This window comes from Scheffersomyces amazonensis (genome assembly GCF_036850825.1).
Source record: "Scheffersomyces amazonensis strain UFMG-HMD-26.3 chromosome Unknown RJT21scaffold_8, whole genome shotgun sequence".
Classification (NCBI taxonomy): domain Eukaryota; kingdom Fungi; phylum Ascomycota; class Pichiomycetes; order Serinales; family Debaryomycetaceae; genus Scheffersomyces; species Scheffersomyces amazonensis.
Window position 1 is genome coordinate 305,407 of NW_027042748.1, and position 23,108 is coordinate 328,514.

Below are 23,108 nucleotides of genomic sequence, written 5' to 3' on the forward strand. Positions count from 1 at the left end.
AATCAAACTATTGTTACTTCTTTAATTTTTGACTATTTCTCTGTTAATATAGTTAGATAAGATCATGTTACTTAAACCAAAAATTGATTACTAATATTTCATCAAAGTACACATTCAACAACCTCTCAACTTAACGTATCATGTATAACCTAACATTAACAATAGTACCGACAACTTATTCAATACAATAACATCATCAAAATTCCTACTACTTTCATCAGAATCGTCAAACTTCACTGTAACTTATCTCGTTCACTGGCCTTTTCTTACTAGAACTTGAACGAATAAGACCAAGACACTTATCAGGGCTCATAACTTGTTGGATAGATATGTGTCTACAGGCCTACATTACTCTACAAGCTAGTAAATCTATACTTGGTAGTATATATTCATTTTATATCCATATTGCTTAACTTATAAAAAGAAGTTATATTTATTCTAAATCGCCTCACCTAGAAGGAGGTGACTTTTATATTCATGTCGATCCTGCATAGCACATGCATTCTTGGCATAACCTGCATATAGCATATGCGCTACCAATCACAACTAAATATGAAATACCAAACATATCAACACTTGTTTAGTGTTATAGATTCCATACTTGAATGTTTCTCAAACAAAATACTTATATTATCATAGTTACTATATATAAAACCTATATATGTATCCATAGGGTTATTAGACGTCTATTTATACCTCTGAATTCTACTCATACGTATTCTAATAATTACTCTAATATTGTGATATTATAGTACCCCCTTCCTGTTTTAATAACCATGCTTACACATGCGTTGCAACACAAACAAGGTAGATTACTTACACATCATGGCAAAATTGAAACGAGTTACAGTTTGTTGTAGAAAACTAAGCAGAAATAATTATCACTGAATTTAACTGAGTTGAAATGACTCTCTTATGAATAATTGTCAAAATTCAGAGTAGAAATCAAAATAAAGAAGCATTCCATAGATATTATTCAAATGCGATTATAATAGATGTCCCACGAATTTAAACCACTCCTCTACTCCTTATTTAGACTTTTACTTATAAGAAATTCATATAATCGACCGGAAGGAATCTCAAACAAATGAACAATATCAATAAAACTCGAATTGCTTCTGACCCTCTTGTTAAATTGTTGGCATTCATCCTAACAAATCTACAAATCTCTTTACCATATCATGATTCTATGCTAAGAACTCTTTAAAAGTAAAGGATCAGATCTGAGAGAGTTTTGCGCTGTAGATTTCGGATTGCAAAGGCTGCTATCTAGATAATGAAAGACCTCTACTATGTACTTATGAGAATACATCACTCCTGGTAAGTCAAAATGTATACCAAAATGTATACGTCACCCAGGTTTAACAAATGAGAAAGTTGGTTCTGGAGGAGAGCTCTATCTCAGAAGGACTATTGTCATATGAATGCATAGTATGGACGTAAATAATTATTGAGTAAGGGAAATGAGCTGTTCAAATAAGATATCTGATTATCAATAATATTGTCCTAAGATCTGGAATGGCATAAGATACATACGGTAGATACGTCAGTTAAGATAGAGATGTTGAATGACAGATTTCTTCAGTTATTCGTCACCAAAATTCACAATTTACAGACTGCAATGAAGATGTAGTAGAAATCCCCACTAGAAGCAATGACATGTTCATTTTCATAGTTAACTCCAAGAACAATGCAAAATCAAGACATTCATAGACAATGTGGCATATCCTATTGTCGTTCGGTCCTGAATCTCACAATGAGATCAACAATGTCTTGTACATTAAGTGTTATAGATTCCATAGTTAATGTTTCTTAAACAAAATACTTATATTATCATAGTTACTATATATATATATGTATCCATAGGGATATTAGAGGTCTATTTATACCTCTGATTTCCACACACATGTGTTGTAACAACAACTCTAATAACACATTACTAGAGTACCCCCTTTCTATTGTTATAACCATTTGTAACAAGTTACAAATATTTGTAGCAAGTTGCAACACTCTACCTGTCTTCACAACCATTGTAGCTTACAAACATGTTGCAACAATTGCTGTACATTCTGCGCTGGTGATGACTTAAGACCAAATCTTAAATGTTACGCAACAAATAAGATAAATAAGACACTTCAATCATGTAATTAAATCAGAGAAGATGTCTATAAAGTACACGGTTTGTCATGAGCCTTGATTGTGTAGTCAGATTTTGGTACTGACAGGAAATTATTAATTTTGGTTGTAACTATGTAGAAGTAAGTTTAGGTTTTGTAGAATATTGTTGGATAGATATGTGTCTACAGGCCTACATTACTCTACAAGCTAGTAAATCTATACTTGGTAGTATATATTCATTTTATATCCATATTGCTTAACTTATAAAAAGAAGTTATATTTATTCTAAATCGCCTCACCTAGAAGGAGGTGACTTTTATATTCATGTCGATCCTGCATAGCACATGCATTCTTGGCATAACCTGCATATAGCATATGCGCTACCAATCACAACTAAATATGAAATACCAAACATATCAACATCCTCCCTTAATTCATATTTTGTTTGAATCTAATAAAGGTTAATTTCTCTATCCTTCAATCATACTGTGTCCTATCCCATCTGCATTAATATATGGTTTTGGATTCCATAACATCTGTTAATATTCTGGAGTAACATCCTCCCTGAATTTCATATTTCGGAAATTCTTCATCTTTTCCGTATTGTTGGATTTCATTCCAAAAGGCTGCTATTATATTCCTTTTTTTTTTTTTTTTTTTTTTTTTTTAACCCTAGCTTCAAGTCATTGTGGTATTACCTATTGACTGTTTAATATTGATCTACTACAGACATTATTGTCAATCCTTTTTCACAGATCAAGTTACTCTGATTTAATCTCAATTCCTTTGACAGTTCTTTTCTATTTCAATATGTTATTTCAACCATCAGGTCATAAAAGACCACCGCCATTACTTATAAAAAGAGTATTGTAATCTTCCAAGGATCCTAATATTGTTTCTCATCTTTTATCCGGACTACACTAAATTAATCTCTTAGGCTTCCTATACTTCTTGTATTTCTTGTACCTCTTGTACTTCTTGTACTTCTTGTACCTCTTGTACCTCTTGTACCTCTTGTACCTCTTGTACCTCTTGTACCTCTTGTACCTCTTGTACCTCTTGTACCTCTTGTTCTGCTGTTACTAAAATTCTTATACACGTCCTGTATTTCTTATATCTCATCTTCAGATTAAATATACAGGGTATATTGTGCATATATTTGTTGAATTACGATTCTATGGTCTAGTTCACGTCCATGACCATTTCATGTTTTAAATTTCAAGTCTTCATTCATTCTTTGAAATTTGAATTTATACTTAATAGGCAATTTTAATTCTCGCTTGTTAATCTCACAATTTTAGTCGAGTTCCGCATCCATTAGTTCTTTAATGTTTCTATTGTCGATGATATAACCAATCACATTGTATATCCCATCGCACACTTATCCCTAATATCATCCTCCCTTAAGCTAAAGAAACCTTGAGAATGAAGCTTACCAGAAAACTATAATTAGGGTAGAAACATCGTTCTAATAATCACCCGCAGAGAAAATAGTAGGATTGCCAATATATTTATCATTGCAAGTAGGAAAAGCGAAAAAGCAATATAATACATCATGATGTCCATAATTGCCTACCTGCAGCTTTATAAATGGGTTGCTCGCCAAACACGACGAGAGTCATTTATATTCTGGTGCCAAATATACATCAAATACGTGCCAAACATGCACCAAACCTGTGCCAAATATGCACCAAACAGGCACCAAATATATGCCAAACATGTGCTAAATCAGCACCAAATATGTGCTAAATAAGCACCGCTACATTCTAAACAGTAGCAAATGATGACCTTATGTCAACAAATTGTAACCAACCACTAAGTGCTGTGCTGCCATACTACCCTCGAACATATGTAGTCAATGGCCGGAGATTCCATCACATGGAGAGCACCTCCTTCCAATGGAATAATCTCAAGTACACAAATAAACATGGTGTTACATTAGAAAAACACTGACTGAATAATCAAACCTTGCTACCAACAAAAGGTATATTCAGCCACAGGGTTGCCCAAATATCAGTTCAATATTGGTAATTGACAGCTGATCTGCTACTAGTCCTACAACATAGTACCCATCAACCACCCAGAGCCACATCTACAGTGCTGTTAAGTAGGGTGTCAAAATTTGATGGTACTATGACTAGCCAAAAAATTGAATCCTGAAGTATCTCTAGCCTACTTCTTAAGGGCATATTCTCTAATATCCCTATTCGTGAAGAGCAATCTTGTCTTCAGGCATTCCATAATAGGAGTCTGCAACCGTATAAATACTTCCTATTACATTGCACTAAGTCCATATAACAATGACTGAAAATGACTTTAAAAAACTGACAACCAAGCTAATGGTGTCCTGCTGGTAGCCTCCGTTCCTACGAACGTTGTACTGTAATTTCGAACAGTACCATATAACTGTTATTGATCTCCAACCCACAGGTAAATTAACGAAATAATGTATCAATCAAGCTTAACCTTTTCCTTATAATAATCGCACCAACATTTTAAAAAACTAAATTCCGTTGGTCTGCTGCTATCTAATACCTTATGAAACATAACGAAGGCAACGAGAATAGGGTTTGCGATGATATTCAAATGATAAAATCACGAAAGGAACTTGATCGGCGTACTTCAAATTAGATAGATCGAAAAATAATAAAATAACCACTAACAAAAATTCCGGACTAAGGAAACGTCCGTCAAAATACGTATATCAATAACTCTCAACGGTTTCTTTGCCAACTCTTGAACATCTGCAATCGTCTGCAAGGGTGTCAAATTTGACAAAAATAAAAACCAAATTCAAACATGTAACCATATCTGTGTCGCAGCACATGGTATATCTAACTGTGACCATTGTCTTCTCAAGACTGTCGGATGAAGGTCCCACGGCATTCGCATAATACAATATGTACATATGCCGACTTCATCTGGTCATTTTCTTCAGCATATGCGTCTCACTTACCGTAACATATGCTGAAAACTCTATCAACCTTATTTGCCAAGATCTTCAATTCTTGTGCTTCTTCTAGGAGCAAATTAACAATATCGTCGTGAGCAACCTTCGGGCTTTGTATAATACACTTCCCGTTTTATAATGACGCATTCAATAATTGCAAATTGGGAACATTTCCAAGAGCGTCATCTAGAGGCAAATTAACTTGCCATATATATGAGCGTTCTTCGTTGAACCCAGTATCGTGAAACATAAAGTTATACAAACTTCAATCATGTTTCATTCTATTACTGCTGAGTCACGATTGTATAAAAAAAAAATAAATTCTTTTGCCAGACGTTGGTAAAATGTGTTATTAATCTCCAAGGGTTTAGTCCTCCTAAAGAGCTGTCTGATAATCGATCTCAAAATCGTTAACATATCGTGTAATAAAGATTTACCAGAACAAATACTAAAACCACTTCAAGAACTTAAGTAAAATGTCATACCAATACATGATAACATTACATGATTATTGCAACTCATTACTTTCTGAAGAAGGTGCTGTTGATAATTCAAGTGAATACCATAATTCATTTCAAGAACAATTCCAAAAACAAATCTATTCTAAAAGTAATTCCAAAATAATTTCAAAAATAATTATTCTACACTAGAGTAATCCTAACTCTAGATTTCCATTGTGAGCACCAAAGACTGTTTGTTAAAAAATGCCCGTAATGTACCTCTCAAGACTTAAAACACTACCCTCCGTGTTCATATTTAAAACAATAATATATCTCTTATCAAATTATTAGGGTACTATCATCGAGTGACGATTTTAATCAAATCAATCATATGTATTGCCACTTGCTTTCCATATAATCTAAGTTGTACATCCTTTCACGGCATATCATTCTTAACATCTTTCGCTATGCTCACATTAAATAACTTTCTCATCAGCCATTTCAAAAGATAATCGAATATCTCTAATTCTTTTGCTGATACATTCAAAAGGAGTCATGGATCTTTATTAAGAGTACACTGCTGTTTTGCCATCGATATTCGTATCTGACCAATCATGGTGTATCAAAACCAGCTTCAAACATAAAAGCATCCATGCTCAGCAATTCGACCAGTTCGTTACTTTATAAACGATCCCAAAAATACTAATCATGTAAATCAAATCATCTAATTATTTGCTTCTGATGTCATATAATCATTTCCTAAGACAATTTAATCAAACTATTGTTACTTCTTTAATTTTTGACTATTTCTCTGTTAATATAGTTAGATAAGATCATGTTACTTAAACCAAAAATTGATTACTAATATTTCATCAAAGTACACATTCAACAACCTCTCAACTTAACGTATCATGTATAACCTAACATTAACAATAGTACCGACAACTTATTCAATACAATAACATCATCAAAATTCCTACTACTTTCATCAGAATCGTCAAACTTCACTGTAACTTATCTCGTTCACTGGCCTTTTCTTACTAGAACTTGAACGAATAAGACCAAGACACTTATCAGGGCTCATAACTTGTTGGATAGATATGTGTCTACAGGCCTACATTACTCTACAAGCTAGTAAATCTATACTTGGTAGTATATATTCATTTTATATCCATATTGCTTAACTTATAAAAAGAAGTTATATTTATTCTAAATCGCCTCACCTAGAAGGAGGTGACTTTTATATTCATGTCGATCCTGCATAGCACATGCATTCTTGGCATAACCTGCATATAGCATATGCGCTACCAATCACAACTAAATATGAAATACCAAACATATCAACAAATATGGTTAACATAATGAGAGTAGGTATATATTGCATTTTAGTATTGCAGTTTACTAGAAGTGGTAAACAAATAATCATTCCAAATACTTCGGCGGCAAATAAAAAGGGAAATGGAAATTCAAAGTACATTTAAATGTGAATAATTTATAAGCGTTCGAATTTAATTTGATAATTTTTGAGGTGGATTATAGATATTTTGTTAATGGGCGTCCTTAATCTCTATTTGAATTATTACTTATTGAGGATACTCAGGAAAGCAAAGGAACTCTGCATTGAATGTTGCTAATGTTGCTAAAGTACATATTTCATTTGTTTCCTCAGAAGGTGGACGCTTTGTTTATAATAATTTCAAAACTATTGAAGTCAGGTTTTCTTTACTACTAGATGATGATTATATTCACTTGAATAAACAGACAACGTAGAGAAATCCCCTGGTAAATATATTATAGGAGTGTGTCGATTGAAGGAGGCAAGATTTAATGCGAAATGTCATAGCTTAATAGATTTGTATCTTTGCTGTTGCAACATGTTTGTAAGCTACAATGGTTGTGAAGACAGGTAGAGTGTTGTAACTTGCTACAAATGGTTGTAACAATAAAAGGGGGGTTGTAACAATAGAAAGGGGGTACTCTAATAATGTGTTATTAGAGTTGTTGTTACAACACATGTGTGTGAACTCAGAGGTATAAATAGACCTCTAATATCCCTATAGATAATTATATAGGTTTTATATAGTAACTATGATAATATAAGTATTTTGTTTAAGAAACATTAACTATGGAATCTTTAACTCTAAATGTACAAGACATTGATGATCTCATTGTAAGATTGAGGACCGAACGACAAGTTATGAGCCCTGCTTCTGCCAGCGTGCAAGTCAAGTTGAAAGGACTTGAAAACTTCTACACCTGGAAGAGCAGTTTCGTTGACGTCTTCAATCAACTTGGGATCTCAGGTTTCTTAATTCATGGAAATGACTTTTTTCAATTTACTGAAGAAGTTGGTCCTACGGATGTTAATAGATTGAAGAGTAGTGTTGTAGGAATGCTTAATCATGTTCTATCCTTGACCATATCTGACACCATTTGGAAGGAATACAGAGGTTATTCAGGTGATACCGCTTACCTTTCAATTTGTGAGGAGTATGGTAACATTGATTTTACAGCTGCTGCTAGACTCATTAGAAAGTACGGTTTTGGTTCTCCCACTGCTGACGATTGGGAAATGCTTGGAGAAAATGTTTTCTGCCGTTTTAATGGCCAAGAAACTAGTGGACTTATATACTTTGCAACTATTCCTGATACTAAATGGGGACAAATTGAAAGGGCTTTTCACTCCCTTAAAGAAAGAAAAATCAATGCTATTTTTGATGTTGCTACTATTCGGAAATTAGCTTTACGTATTGGTACAAATCCTCCTGATAATTTAGACTTTACCATTAACCTGGATACCGCTTTAGTTGTTAATCGTAGTAAAAAGGTTATTTGCTATCATTGTAAGAAGGAAGGCCATAAGAAGAATAAGTGTCCAGAACTCAAAAATGAACAATCCAGAAATGAATCGACCAATGGTACAAACACGAGCAAGTCTACATCAAGAAGTAGTTTCTACGTTGGTGATCTGGCTTTTCAAGTTTCTGAAAAACCCAGAAATGCTGTTTTTCATTTTGATTCTGGTGCTTCAAGCCATATTGTTAAGGATATTAGATTATTTTCTGAAATTGACACTAATTTTAAGCATAATGTTGATTGTGCTAATGGATCAACCATGCAAGTTGAAGGTATTGGTAAAGTAAGTCTTCCAGATTTTGATCTTACTAACGTCTACTATATTCCCAAATCGGCGGTTAATCTCATTAGCATCCCTGCAGCAGCCCGTAGGGGTGCTACCTTCGTCTTTGACTCAACTGGAGTCTATGCAGGTTTTGCATCTATTGATCTTGCTGCGAATAAATTATCGCACCATGGTAGTTTACGGGCAAATTTGTATACTATTGAAATTGATACTATGAAAAATGAGGGGGTTGGAAATGCATTTATTGGTAATGTTGCTAGAACTCCTCAGGAAATTTTACACAAGAGACTTGGTCACCCAGGTCGTGGTATTCAGGATAATTTTAGAAAACTCGGAATTCAGTGTCACCTGAAGAATTGCCGTAGTTGTATGAAGTCAAAGATGACTTTCAAATTTCCAAAGTATTCCACTCGGAGAGCTACAACACTTGGAGGAATCCTTCATATGGATGTCTGTGGTCCATTTCCACCAGCCTATAATGGTTGCAAATACTTTCTCACTATTGTTGATGATAAATCAAGATTCATTACAACTTTTCCAATGACTTCTACTGCTGAAGTTGGTCAACTTATTATCAACTTCATTAGATCCTGTGATCGTCAGAATTCTGCAAAGGTTCAAATAGTTAGAACAGATAATGGTTCTGAATTCAATAATGTCAAACTTACTAATTTCTTTCATGAAACCGGAATTCGTCACGAATTGACAGTACCATATCACAGTTATCAGAATGGAGTTGTTGAACGTTCCCACAGAACAATTCAAGAATTTGCTAGATCTTTACTTCGTGATGGATCACTTCCAGATCACTTTTGGCCAGAGGCTGTACTCACTGCTACGTACTTGCTTAACTTAATGCCTCGTCATGCTCCCAAGCATCAGTTGGTCGTTCCATATGAGAAATGGACTGGGAATCCTCCCAATTATGACCAATTACGAGTTTTTGGGTGTTTGTGTTATGCTTTGGTTCCCCCAAAATTAAGAGTGTCCAAATTTGACTCTACATCAAGGGAGGCTATTATGTTGGGATTTGACCCAAACAGAAAAGCCTATCGATTATATGATTTGGTCACTCGGAAAATCTTTTCTGCCAGTCAAGTTAGATTCATAGAAGATGAATTTCCTTTTGAAAAGTTAGCCTACCAAGGTGAAATTAATGTTCATTCTAATACCACATTGGGGATTAGTGGTGGAATTTCCTCTCTTAGATATTATAATTCTTCCGACCGCTCGCCACCTCCTGTTAGAGTTACCAATGATGATCACTACCGATCTGATGCAAGTATGAATGAACTCGATGCAACTAAGTCAGAAAATGTTAGGGATACCGACCCTATTGATTATGAAGTTAATATCACCCACGCAGATGATTATAATGGAAATGATTATAATGGAGATGATTATAATGGAGATGATTATAATGGAGATGTTTATGATGGAGATGTTTATGATGGTGATGATGATAGTATGACTTCCCACGAAGAAGATGTCGCTGAACCTACTTCCATTATCGAAGTACCCGATACCATTAAACCTGCTGTTTCGCCGGATGCTGAAGAAAATCTCGTATCTCCATCACCTTTAGAATTTTTAACTGTTCTGCGTTCACAACAGAAACGGAAGAGACGTGAAGCTGATCCGTCCAGTAACATTATATTACATTCCACTGCTTTAATTCCATATCAGCCTGAAATGACAGCTACTTCAGACTATGGTTATACTGACTCCGACTCTTATGCTCCAGACTCCAAGAAACTCCGTCGTACGACAGAACAACCCCAAATCATGTATTATGATTCCGATCATCCACCACCCAGTAGTTCTTCAATTGCCGATGATACTAGTGATGATCCAGAATATGCTGTTTATGTTGATGCCTTTCCTGTGGATTATATTTACCATGTCCAACTGCCCATTAAGGTTCCAAATACGTTTCAACAAGCAATGAAATCCCAGGATCATGATAAGTGGAAATCCGCCATGGATGATGAATATCTGTCTTTAATTGCCAATCATACGTGGACGTTGTCTGGGCTTCCTGAAGGTCGTCAAGCCATTAGCTGTAGGTGGGTTTATTCCATAAAAGGTGATGGAAGTTATAAAGCCCGCCTAGTCGCTAGAGGCTTTTCACAAATACCTTCTGTGGACTACCACGACACATTCGCGCCTGTTATTAGGTACGAATCCGTCCGACTTTTATTGGCTATTCTGGCTCAACTACACCTTATTATTCACCAAATGGATGTTAAGACTGCCTTTCTTAATGCAGATCTCCATGAAGAATTATATTTACGTCAACCACCAGGATATGAAGTCGATGACCACAAGGTTCTCAGATTGCATAAAGCCCTTTACGGGTTAAAACAATCTGCGGCCCAGTGGAATCTTAAATTTGATGCTACATTAAAGGAACTTCAGTTTAAGCGTTTGGAATCTGAATATGGTCTATATATTAGACATCGTTCATCAGGAATCATAATTATTGCTTTATATGTTGACGACTTGCTTATAAGTGGTTCCAATTTAGCTGAAATACTCGAACTCAAGACAACTTTACTGGCATACTACAAGATGAAAGATCTCGGCCAATGCCACAAGTTCCTAGGCCTTAACATTCAGCAATTCCATGATGGAACTAAAGGAATCACTGCTGAAGATTATTGTAAGTCCATTTTTACATCTTATGGAATTGAACTGAATTCCTTAAATCCAGTTCGGACCCCCTTATTAGCCAATCAGCACTTAGAGGATGTGCCTGCTGACGCCAGTCCTGCTGATGCTACGGAATTTCGCAGTCTCGTTGGAAAATTGTTATTCTTAGCAAACACTGTCAGGCTCGATATCAGCTTTGCTGTTTCAAGCTTATCACAATTCCTTCAATCTCCTACCACCTACCATTTAAAAGCTGCTAAGCGCATGCTTCGTTATATTAGTGGTTCTATGGAGTTTGGTATTAGATATCAGAAAACAGATACATCTTCAATTATTGGTTTCTGTGACGCCGACTGGTGTGGAGATACCACCAATAGCAGATCAACCTCCGGATACATTGTTAAATATGCTGATGGCCCAGTTATCTGGAAAAGTAAGAAGCAAAAAGTCGTTGCTATGTCTAGTGCTGAATCTGAATACTATAGTTTAGCTCTGGTCAGTAAGGAGCTCTTATGGTTAAAAGAAATCTTTGAGGAATTGGAGTTAGACTTACCAGCCATCAAACTTAATTGTGATAGTCAGAGTGCAATGAAAATCGCTACCAACCCCGTTTTCCACAGTCGAACCAAACATATCAAGAGATGCTACCATTTTATTCGCCACCACATTAATAAGGACTTTACTGTTCATTACCTTAATACTAAGCATATGCCCGCTGATGTCTTAACTAAATCATTGCCAGCCGATCCTCATGCACATCTTTGCACACTTGCTGGAATAGGTAATCTTCCTAAATTACAGCTTTTATCAGATTAAGGGAGGCATACCGTCTCACAACCATTCCACCTTAAGGGAGGCTGTTGCAACATGTTTGTAAGCTACAATGGTTGTGAAGACAGGTAGAGTGTTGTAACTTGCTACAAATGGTTGTAACAATAAAAGGGGGGTTGTAACAATAGAAAGGGGGTACTCTAATAATGTGTTATTAGAGTTGTTGTTACAACACATGTGTGTGAACTCAGAGGTATAAATAGACCTCTAATATCCCTATAGATAATTATATAGGTTTTATATAGTAACTATGATAATATAAGTATTTTGTTTAAGAAACATTAACTATGGAATCTTTAACTCTAAATGTACAAGACATTGATGATCTCATTGTAAGATTGAGGACCGAACGACATTTGCAGATGGTGCTGATAAAGGTAGAGCAGGTGGTGATATTTGGAGTCATCTAGTCCTTTAGGAACAACTATCTGCTGGTTCATACAATAGAAGAGTAGAAATATGCTGAATAACCCAACTACATATGTAATTATTAATTACTTTTTTTTTAAGACTACACATTATGGATTGTACAAATTTTAACGAACAAGATTGATGATTTCGTTGTTAGATTAAAAATGAATGGAGAGAGGTCTTTGGAATATTGAATTGGAATGCCAAGTATCGTTATGACCTTTGAAACGTTGGTAACAAGAGTGGTGTTATTGAAATAATATGTTACAGTTTAGATTTCTTTAATAGAAATTTTGTATTGAGTATGAGAATCATTATGAGTGGTTTTTTTTGTAAGGGTTTCGTTTCCGGGAGATATAATCATTGTCATTAGGATATTTTTAGGATGTATAATTTCAGGGTTAAATATATGCTTCAAGAGAGCAATTGAATATTAAAATGATTTTGTTAATAAAATAATATTAATTCAAGTTTTAGTTTGATAATTGAGGATATTTTGCAATTGGTTTGATTTTCTTGAATTTATATATGGTTCAGGTTTTATTTCCTTCTTTTGCGATACATGAGAGCGTGGCACATCTATGTTGTTGTCTGATAAATTTATTCGATATGTTTTTCGGGTTAAATTGGCACATAAAATGCGTAGTTCATGTCAAGACATATAAGTTGAGGTTGCAAAATCACTTTTTGAGTACTAATTTCTTTTTTTACTTAAAATGCACTTCATTTGGCCAAAAGAGTGAAATTCGTTTGTCGTACTGAAATTTGGGAAGAACCTATGTTCAGAATCTTGGAAACTTTGATAGGGTGTATCTCTGTTCGAATAAATCACTTTCTAAAAGACTAAAAGAGGATAATCCCAGTTTATTTAAAACCGGTAATTTACACAAAATTTGCAAATTTTTCTAAAGTGGATACCTAAAAGTCCACCAATTCAACAAAGAAATCTTCAGTGGTATTTGAAAAGATTGATTGAAAATTGTTAAATTTAAGTATATTTGTTGAGTTAGACAGCTCTTCCAATGTTTAACTTTCAATAGAATTAGGGGTTTTTTTAGGAGTCTTTTTTCCGTATTTGTTTCTGCTCTATATATTAATTGCAACTATTTTTTCACACCTATTATCGTATATCAAACAGATGTCATCGATATTAGGAGGTCAATATGAATTCTTCTATTTGCAACTTAGGGCGTACATGTGATATCTTTTTCGTAACGTTACATTCATTCTGTATTTCCTTAATTGATTGGGAGAGAACCAATAAAATTTAGTATTAAATAAAGTCGAATAGGGGTCATTAATTATCATACAGTTTCGTGATTCCTTCCTTGGTTTGATATACTAATGTCTCAACTTAAATTATTGTCATGACTTGTGTTTGGCTTGTGTGGAGGAACAATACATTCATGAAGCTTAAATGAAATCACTGAATTAGATGATTTAGTAGATGTTTTGAGATGGAGTACTTTTTGTTGTGTGTAAGTTCCACAATACTTAAAATGGTCAAACCCTTGCTCGTTGATTCATTGATAATTTCATACATTTTGTTCAGATAACGTTGCTGCTGAGGCGATATCAATCATTTTATGAACAACTATTTGGGCGCTAAATAATCTTTGAGAATAAAAAAAATAATATATTAAAATAACAACATTCACAAATCTACAAATCTAATACATCCATCTGAAATTAATATTGTCTGGCCCTTCACTTAATTCTGAGGTAGGCACATCTTGAAAGGTCTTAACCACACCTTGAATTTTGTTTCTTCTTCTATTGTCAAAAAGCATAAATGCTGTCATACACGTTATAATAACAATTGCTAAACCACCGAAACCAGCGGTGATTCCTAAAGCAGGAACATATTTAGGAGCATCTTTTGGAAGGAAAATATTAGTTGAAATCAAACCAGCAGCATTAGCCAAAGGTACACCAATAGCTGAAATAACTGCTCTTCTGTTAGCATTTGGTGTATTATTTGTGTACCACGTTGATGTTAAGACAGAAGAAGCAGAAGCCCCCATAGTCATTAAGAAACATGAGAAATATGCCACTCCTAAATGCTTTTGAGTTTCAATTACTCCGAATACCAAAAAGCCTAGTAACGTACATAAGACAGCAAAACAAACAAATATTGATCTAACTTTAAAATAATCTGAAGCAAAACATAAGGCAACTAAAACAATAGCTCCCCATATATTAGGGGCAACTGTGTATAAATTAGTTTGAACCGTTGATTTACCCAATACACCAACAATTTGAGGAAACCAATTATTAATTGAATTTAAAGGAACTCCAATACAGATTTCGACCAACATCCATGCAATAACAACTGGATTCTTAAAAACTTTGATGGAATCTTTAAATGAAATCTTATTAGTAGTTACAACATCACTGGAATCAGTTTTAATTCTATAGGTAATGTACCTTTTCTCTTCGTCAGTCAAGAACTTTGAATTCGAAATTGATCTTGGTAATAAAAAGAATGCAAGAACAGAAATTAAAATTGAACCGAAACCTTCAATTAAAAATAAAATTTGCCATCCCCTCAAACGAGATGAATTAATTTGAAATACCCCGAAACTCAATAAACCCGAGAAAGAATTAGCAATGGCACTGGCAGAATAAAAGATTGAAATACGACTTGCAAGTTTTGCTCTAGGATAAAAAGTTGTTAAATAGTAAACTAAAGCAGGTAAAACTGGAGCTTCCATTGCTCCAAGAAATAATCTTGCAGTTAAAAGGGATCCAAAATTGAACGCGGATACGGCTAATAAACTAATAGCTCCAAAACCAAAAGCCAAAAGAGGAATACAGTTAGCAGCGTTGTACTTCTTAATTATCATGGCAAATGGAAGAGCACATAAAACAAAAGGAATATAAAATACTGAAAGCATTAAATTCCATTTATAACCAGTTATACCTAAATCTATGTCAATACCATTCGTCTTAGCGTTCGAGATATTACCTTTGTCCAAAGCATTGAATAAATATACACAAGCTATCAATGGTAAAATTCTAAAATCAAACTTTCTGATAATTCTTCTTTCTAAATTTTCATCTATATAGTGTGTGTCTTCAAAATCGCCTCTTTCAACACTTTCGTTGCTTGTGCGTGGAGAGTTACCTGCTTCCTTGATGGAAATATTACTGAGATCTTTTAAGTCTTGATTTTGCATCGTGGCTTATATGTTTGTTATAATGCCTTTGTGTATGTCTTAGAGATCAGAAAAGGATCGGATGCATGCGTATTTATAAAGTTAGTGGTTATTACTCAACCTTATCAAATTGTATCCTTTTATCTTTCTTATATCAATTTGAACCTAACAAACATGTCATATTTTGCGGCTATTGCTATTAACGTTCGAAAATTTTTCCTTTTTTTCTGTACATATAACCTAATTTGGCAGTGCAACAATGCGAAAGATAAGAGCTACTTAGTAATAATTGGGCTAAAAATTAGATAAGCCGAGTGGAGGGCAAGCCGCGGTGGGGGCCAGTTTTCTGGTGGAGGGCCAACTGACTAATCTATTTAATCAAACATACATTGCAAAATTAATTTCAATATAATTAGAAATTATGATTCTAATAAATTAGATTAATTTACTTATCTTCTTTTTTAATTCTACTTTGTTTCTTTCGCTTCTTGTCAAAAATCTAAACAAATATGTCTGCTAAAAAATTAGAATGGTCTGCAATTGATGGTCAAGAACATCCAGTTCTTAGTCCAGCTTGGATTAGTAATGGACATGTCTTTACTTCAGGTATTGTTGGACAAAATTATACTACTGGTGTTATTCCAGAGTCAATTGAAGAACAAACGGAACTTGCTATTGCTAATGTTGCTAATGTATTGTCAAAATCAGGTTCCTCTACTGATAAAGTCTTCAAGGTATTGATGTTCATTTCTGATGCTAAATATTCTCAAACTGTTAATCAAATTTATGGAAAAGTTTTCAAACAAAAGCCTGCTAGAAGCTGTGTAGTTGTTGCTTTCATGGATCCAGCTATTAAAGTCGAATTAGAAGTTGTTGCAACCAAAGATTAGTTATAATTTTTTGACAAAATTTTTCAGTGAGAGTCCCCGAAAAATCCCCCAATTTTCACAATTGGTAACTCAAAATTTGATTATCTCTTGTATAGAATATAGTTAAAATATAAAAGTCTTAATAGGTATGAAGTGATAATGGAAGAAGTTCCTGTAAAGAAAAGGAAGAGGACCTATGGTACTTTTGTATGTGATTATCCTGAATGTAATCGATCATTTTCTCGACCCGATCATTTATCTAGACATAAAAGAAACCATGATCCGTTTACAAAATTACACTGTTCTTGGCCCCATTGTCATCAAACGTTTTCAAGGAATGATATAAGAGAGAAACATTATCAGAGGCATTTGGCAAAAGCTGAACTACAGCAGGATCAACATCCTCAAACTTCAATTGATCAAATTGGAAATGATCAAGTATCTACTCATGATTCGTCCCCCAACGCAAGCTCACCTTTAGCAACGGCTAACCAGAATGAACCACGAGTTCTATCTCCCTATGACTTAATTGAATGGCTCTATCAAGATGATTCTTTTTCAAAAAATAATTCAAACAGTGAATTTTATCACTTCCCTAATGATATATCACCTTCTTCTTTTCTAGAAAATGTATTTGCAATTTCACCAGATTTTCCTCATTCAAATAATAGAAAAAGTGTCGATGAAGGTATACGGCAGAGTCTCATAAAGTTGATACCGTCATTGAATTCTAATTTAGATTTTGGCATAGCTCAAATTGAGAGATGTCTTGAACTTTATTGGTTGCTTTATCACCCCCAGTATCCTATTTTGCATAAGCCTTCGTTTTCAAATTATGAGGCTCACCCTTTATTACTTTTATCTATGATTATTTTAGGAGCGAGTTTATCAAGTTGTAGTGGGACGAGTGAAACATTGTTTAATAATGCCCAAAAGTTGGCAGAGGAAATTGCTGAACCATTGAGATGGTTAATCTTTTCTCATTCCGATTGCAAGCCTCCTGCAAAAGTGTATATCATTCAAAGTTTGTTATTATTGGAATCATTTGAGATTAATAATACATCTAGATCATTGCATGAAAGAGCATTTTTATATCATGGAACCAAAATTCAAATATTAAGAAGAAGTCCTTTGTTAGGGGGTGACCCTTTAAGAAAAGATGTAGAAAAACCACCTCATGTATGGAAACAATGGATTGAATATGAGTCTATGAAACGAGCCTGTTTAATGGCATTCTATTTAGAGACTGTTAATGCCACAGTTTATGGGCATACCTTGATTCTATATGCTTATCAAATTAAGTTATCTCTACCATGTGAAGATAGTATATGGGAATTTGATAACCTGCAACAAAAATTGGATGCAGCGAATTATAATAGTTTACAATCACCAAAATTCCTAGATGCTTTAAGGAGAGTTTTAAATCGAGAAAATGTACAAACCACTAGGTTTGGAAGAAGTGTATTATTAGCAGGATTGCTAACAATACTATTTCAAATGCAGCAAAGAGATCTTCAATTGTCTTTCTTAGAATGGGACTCGATGAAAGAATCTTGGAATGAGACTATTTCCTTAGCAATTGATGTATGGAAAGTACAAATATGTTCTCATGGTTGTTGTGATACAGAAAGTGCAGTAAATCTAATTGAAATTGATCATCAGAAATTACCATCAATGTTGAGAAGTACTGATACAAGATGTAAATTTAGTCTTTATCATATTGCTCAAATTTATATGAGAATAACTCATTATGATTACATTGTATATGCTGGTGCACCTAGTCGAATGAATGTTAAAGTTACTGACAGAGAATATGAGAATGTTGAAATTCGTGTCCATGATTGGTCCCACAGTTTGAATGGAGCAATTAGTGTGATACATGCTTATTTAATTTTATGTGAAATGTTATTATCACCAAGCACTGAAGACATAACTTATATCTATGACCCAAATTCAGATCCCTTCCTTCATCGAAAGAATATAATTATCAGTGCCGTGTTAGTGATTTTTGCTTATAATTTTTCTCGAGAGGGTCCAGAGTCTAATATTTTTGATCAATGTGGTGATTATTATCCTGATATAGAAGATGGATATTCGTATTTAAGAAGAATCAGAAAGGAATTATCTAAATCAAATGCAGGATCATTTAATGGTATGGAAGAAATAAGCATAAAACCATCAGAATATCATGCTAAAATTAGGGCACACGCTAATACGTTAAGCTCCATAAAGAATAAGAATCATATAGTGGGACTTTTGAAATTATTTTATAAGAGTTTTAAAACTAGTAAATGGGAATTGGGAATTGAATATTCTTATTTACTAAAAAATTGTATAGAACGAAGTTTAGGTAGAAAGTCAGTTACTTGTGAGAAGATGTATTTATCACAATTCTAATGTACAGTTTATGAATTACCAACCTCTCATTGGTATCCATATATCTATAACTATATCATCATCATTAACGATGTAAAACCATGGATGAGCAGCTGCAGTTATGCATGCATGTTGAGGCATAATCTTAACTTGAGTGCCATGGGGTATAAATTTATTATTGTTTGTATCATTTAAGGGAGTTAAAATACCATGCTCTTGACTAATTCTTCCAACTACCCAGTCCCCATAGCCTTTTTGTTCTACAACCTTTCCGTGTCCTATTACAGGTCCAAATTCTCTTCCTAACCCAAGAACTCCTACGTTTATTAATTGTTCACCTGGGGAAGAGTTACCTCTATTAGGATAAGTAGAAATCACTTCAGCAATAAGATATAATGAAATATCTGGTTGCAGAATGTATCCAATTGAAAGTTGTTGTAAATCACAACAAGGATAACAACCAGCATGCAATTCTAATTTTCCAATAAGTTCATCTCCTTCCAAATTTTCTTTTAAGTCTTCTAAAGTTAATATTTCAGATACGTGGGCTGTTGGAGTAGCACCAACAGAAACGAAAAAGTCTAACTTGGGGTTTAACTTCTTAGCCATTAAAGCAGCTTTATTACCATGAACTATTTCATTTATGAGGCACTGCTTTGCAGTTTCTTTACTATCAGAATTGTATGAATGACCAGCATGACAATAAAAACCATAAATTTCCACATGCTCTGTAATTGAGTTGTCAACTATAGCTTTATACAATGTTTGATCTAAAGCTTTCGAACCTATTTCTAAACCAGCTCTATGGGTTCCCATATCAATTTTAATAAATACTGACCATTTCTTAGTACCTGGATTTACTCTACTAAATTCAGCTAAAAGATCTAATTGATCGGCATGATCCAACATCAATCTTAAGTGAGGTACCGATTTACTGAAATCGGCAAGTTCTGACAATCTAGACTTAACAACTGGCAAACTAAAGTGGATATCGTTTATTAATCCTTTTTCTACTAAGGGTAATACCTTCCAAGCTTCCATCATAGTAGATACAACTATCTTGTCGGTTTTGTATTTAGCAGTACCTAACTGTAAGATTGTTCCTTCGATACTTTTATGAGTTTTGATATGAGCTCTAAAGTCAGCGCCTAAGTTAGCTGCGTTCTCAAGCATCTTATTACAATTAATCTCAAACTTATTCTTATTGATAATAATCGACGGAGTTGGTAAATCCTTTATTGATCTTCCCTTATAGGCATGAATCAAATCATCTTTGTTGGGAATTGGTGTGAATTTTGAAGGGTATGACATTGTAGTATAGTGTAGTGAGGAACTCCCACAAGTATCATAATTGTAGACCACTTGAAGTTCATTTTATAAGGATTTAATCATTGTTCCTGATTCAATCAAAACGTCGGCAACATGAGATAAGAATTAAATGTTGAATCCGCCACCAACAGCAAATATATCGTAATTATCATTAGCCAATTGAAGGACATTTTGATATCGATATTAGACGCTATCGCACAAGGCCCCCCACCCAATCCAAACAAAGTGCCCTCCACCAAAAAAACTGCGGCAATGCACGGCAGAGATTGTGACAAATTCGTAAATATTGAAGTATGACTGTAATTATAAATAAGATTATCAATTGCAATTACAATCATGACAACTTCTTGTGCTAATTAAGAGATACTACAATCATCAAAATGTATACTTTACAAGCCGATTACAGCTTTGCTGGTGGAATTCCTCCAGCACCTTATACTATAGACAAATCCGTAATTGGAAAACTTGATCCTGTCTATGTTGAGTTTTATAAGGAAAATTTATCACAAAATTCAAAGATCCTTTACACTCATAGAGTACCTTTGAAAGAATTAAGAGAAGGTGGTAATGTTATTCCTGGTCAAACCCCATTGGTTGAAATGGCCAAAACTTTTGATATAAGCATTCCTGGAAGAGCAGGATCAATTCCTGCTAGAGTTTTCGTTCCTAAGGGACCAGTTCCTACAAATGGATGGCCATGTTTCTTATGGTTCCATGGTGGTGGGCATGTGTTGGGAAACATCAGTACTGAGAATTCATTCTGTACACATATTGCTGATTCGGTCAAAGCTTTAGTTGTTTCAGTTGACTATAGATTAGCACCAGATCATCCTTTCCCAGCAGCACCAAACGATTCTTATGATTCCTTATTATGGGTATATGAATTTGGTACCAAAGAGTTAGGTATTGATGTCAACAATATAACTGTAGGTGGTTCTTCTGCTGGTGGAAATTTAGCTGCGGTAATAAGTCATAAGTTTGTTAATGATCCTAAAACCTCTAAGTATCCACCTATCAAGTTGCAAGTATTGATTGTACCAGTGACAGATTGTACTGCAGATGCTTCAAATACAGAATCTTGGAAAGAGTTTGAATTTACTCCCCAGTTGCCTGCAGAAAAAATGCTCTGGTATCGTACATTATACTTACCTAATTCAGAGGATCTTGTTAATGTTGAAGCATCCCCATTATTTTACTCAGATGAAAGTTTTGCAAAAAATCCTCCGTGTATAGTAGCAGTTGCTGAATGTGATGTTTTAAAATCTGAAGGTATCAAGTATGGTGAAAAGTTGAGAAAAAATGGTGTAAAAACTGATATCAATATATATCCTGGTATGCCTCATCCAGTTATGGTAATGGATGGTGTAACTGAACAGGGAAGACAATTGCTCAAGGATGTTTCTACAGCTATTAAGAACTCCATTGTTTAGAATGAATAATATAATTTTGTTTATAGAGTAAAATAAATTAGAATGTTCAATTTTATATAAATTTAGGTCCAATTCTGCTAGAAATTATTTTTCTTCAAACAAATCTTTTTCGTTTAAATATACTGCTACCTTTGGCCCAATTATGTTCTATGGTTATAATCTCTTGTAGTTATAACTAATATTTTACGATTGTCACGCACAAGATATAGAGTACTCGTAGTTGCAAATTTTTATGCGGATTTGTTCAGCTATTGAGCCCCAGCCCGCACAGAAATTGTAAAGAATAGGGATGATAAATGAATAATTAAGAGTCCCATAGAGTTCCATATTTTTCTTTGAGTCTTTTAATTGTAACGGAAGAGTGAGAAATTATCAGTATGAAGTTCAAATATGTTTTCCTTAGCGCTCAATCTGGCTTCAAAGATACGGCTCGGTCATAGACAGCTACATTCAGAGAATCAAAACATAAATAGACTTTGTACATTTAATTAGGACTGAACTAGTTGACTATATTCCTAAGTAAAATATAAACAATCTTAATATTCGGCAATATTATTTTCAGTATCAGTAACTTTACACGCCTTTATGGTGATAAGAATAATTGCATTATCATTACTCTCAATATAATTTTTTGATTGAATCTCATCAATTTTAGAATTATTCAAATGCAACGATTTATAAAAGTCATAAGATTCATTAGTTTCATCTATAACATTAGCCTTACCATCAAGCATTACAGATACTCTACTAATTTCATTCTTATTCAAATTAGCTAATAATTCATAAAGTGAATTTCTTCTTTTGGTAGATACAGATTCGGCTTCAGTACTTCCATTTTTAACTGAGATCCAATCATGAATCAATATAGACACATTGGGATTTTGTAATATATTATTATATTTGGTAGTATCCTTTGGAGTAGATATAATAATATAATCATTATTTTCTGTATGATAATAAGTATAATTCATTAAGGATACATGAGGAACATCCTTGAAAGAAGTTGCCAAATGAATAAATCTGGTGGTCTTCAACAAGGAAGTCACGGATTCTGGTAATGATTCTTTATCAGACATATCTTTGTTATAAATGCTCTGCAATTGAAGAATGTAATCATAAAATGACCTCATTAATAATGAACTAGTAATTTTGATGTTGGTGTGCGATATTGTCGCACGTAGCTGACGCGACATTTATGTACATTCATTTATTATATATATTCATTTATTATATATATATTCAAAAGGAAAACTTATACAGAAAACGAGATGTGTTCTCATTTAATAGAGATTGTTCTAAGCTAGCGCCATATGGAAGTCTATTCGTGAAATAGAGGGCCCAAATACCTTAGACACTGTATAAGTACTAAGTATAGTTTACGTAGTAGAATATACTTATATAT

At 34.0% G+C, this 23,108-nt stretch overlaps 7 protein-coding genes across 7 annotated transcripts; 3 read left to right on the forward strand and 4 right to left on the reverse strand. All coding sequences in view use genetic code 12, as the record gives it.

The window, feature by feature from the left end:
- Positions 1–3,043: 3,043 nt before the first annotated feature.
- RJT21DRAFT_3514 (uncharacterized protein) lies at positions 3,044–3,326 on the reverse strand (the record flags this gene model as incomplete). Its single annotated transcript, XM_064884256.1, has 2 exons — positions 3,044–3,194; positions 3,310–3,326. 2 exons carry the CDS (start codon positions 3,324–3,326, stop codon positions 3,044–3,046), a joined length of 168 nt encoding a protein of 55 aa, XP_064735965.1.
- Positions 3,327–14,162: 10,836 nt separating this feature from the next.
- RJT21DRAFT_56768 (major facilitator superfamily domain-containing protein) lies at positions 14,163–15,984 on the reverse strand. Its single transcript, XM_064885079.1, has one exon. It carries the CDS (start codon positions 15,721–15,723, stop codon positions 14,215–14,217), a length of 1,509 nt encoding a protein of 502 aa, XP_064735966.1. The 5' UTR covers positions 15,724–15,984; the 3' UTR covers positions 14,163–14,214.
- Positions 15,985–16,592, forward strand: RJT21DRAFT_133652 (RidA family protein; the record flags this gene model as incomplete). Its single annotated transcript, XM_064883211.1, has 1 exon — positions 15,985–16,592. Exon 1 carries the CDS (start codon positions 16,212–16,214, stop codon positions 16,590–16,592), a length of 381 nt encoding a protein of 126 aa, XP_064735967.1. The 5' UTR covers positions 15,985–16,211.
- Positions 16,588–18,976, forward strand: RJT21DRAFT_56770 (C2H2-type zinc finger protein). The gene has a single exon (XM_064885080.1). It carries the CDS (start codon positions 16,731–16,733, stop codon positions 18,966–18,968), a length of 2,238 nt encoding a protein of 745 aa, XP_064735968.1. The 5' UTR covers positions 16,588–16,730; the 3' UTR covers positions 18,969–18,976.
- Positions 18,977–20,450, reverse strand: RJT21DRAFT_56771 (putative serine dehydratase domain-containing protein). Its single transcript, XM_064885081.1, has one exon. It carries the CDS (start codon positions 20,256–20,258, stop codon positions 18,984–18,986), a length of 1,275 nt encoding a protein of 424 aa, XP_064735969.1. The 5' UTR covers positions 20,259–20,450; the 3' UTR covers positions 18,977–18,983.
- A 128-nt stretch (positions 20,451–20,578) lies between these two features.
- On the forward strand, positions 20,579–21,843 carry RJT21DRAFT_123245 (alpha/beta hydrolase). The gene has a single exon (XM_064882649.1). The coding sequence runs from the start codon at positions 20,657–20,659 to the stop codon at positions 21,704–21,706; it is 1,050 nt and encodes a 349-aa protein (XP_064735970.1). The 5' UTR covers positions 20,579–20,656; the 3' UTR covers positions 21,707–21,843.
- A 321-nt stretch (positions 21,844–22,164) lies between these two features.
- On the reverse strand, positions 22,165–22,815 carry RJT21DRAFT_123246 (pyridoxal 5'-phosphate synthase). Its single transcript, XM_064882650.1, has one exon. The coding sequence runs from the start codon at positions 22,780–22,782 to the stop codon at positions 22,243–22,245; it is 540 nt and encodes a 179-aa protein (XP_064735971.1). The 5' UTR covers positions 22,783–22,815; the 3' UTR covers positions 22,165–22,242.
- Positions 22,816–23,108: the final 293 nt, after the last annotated feature.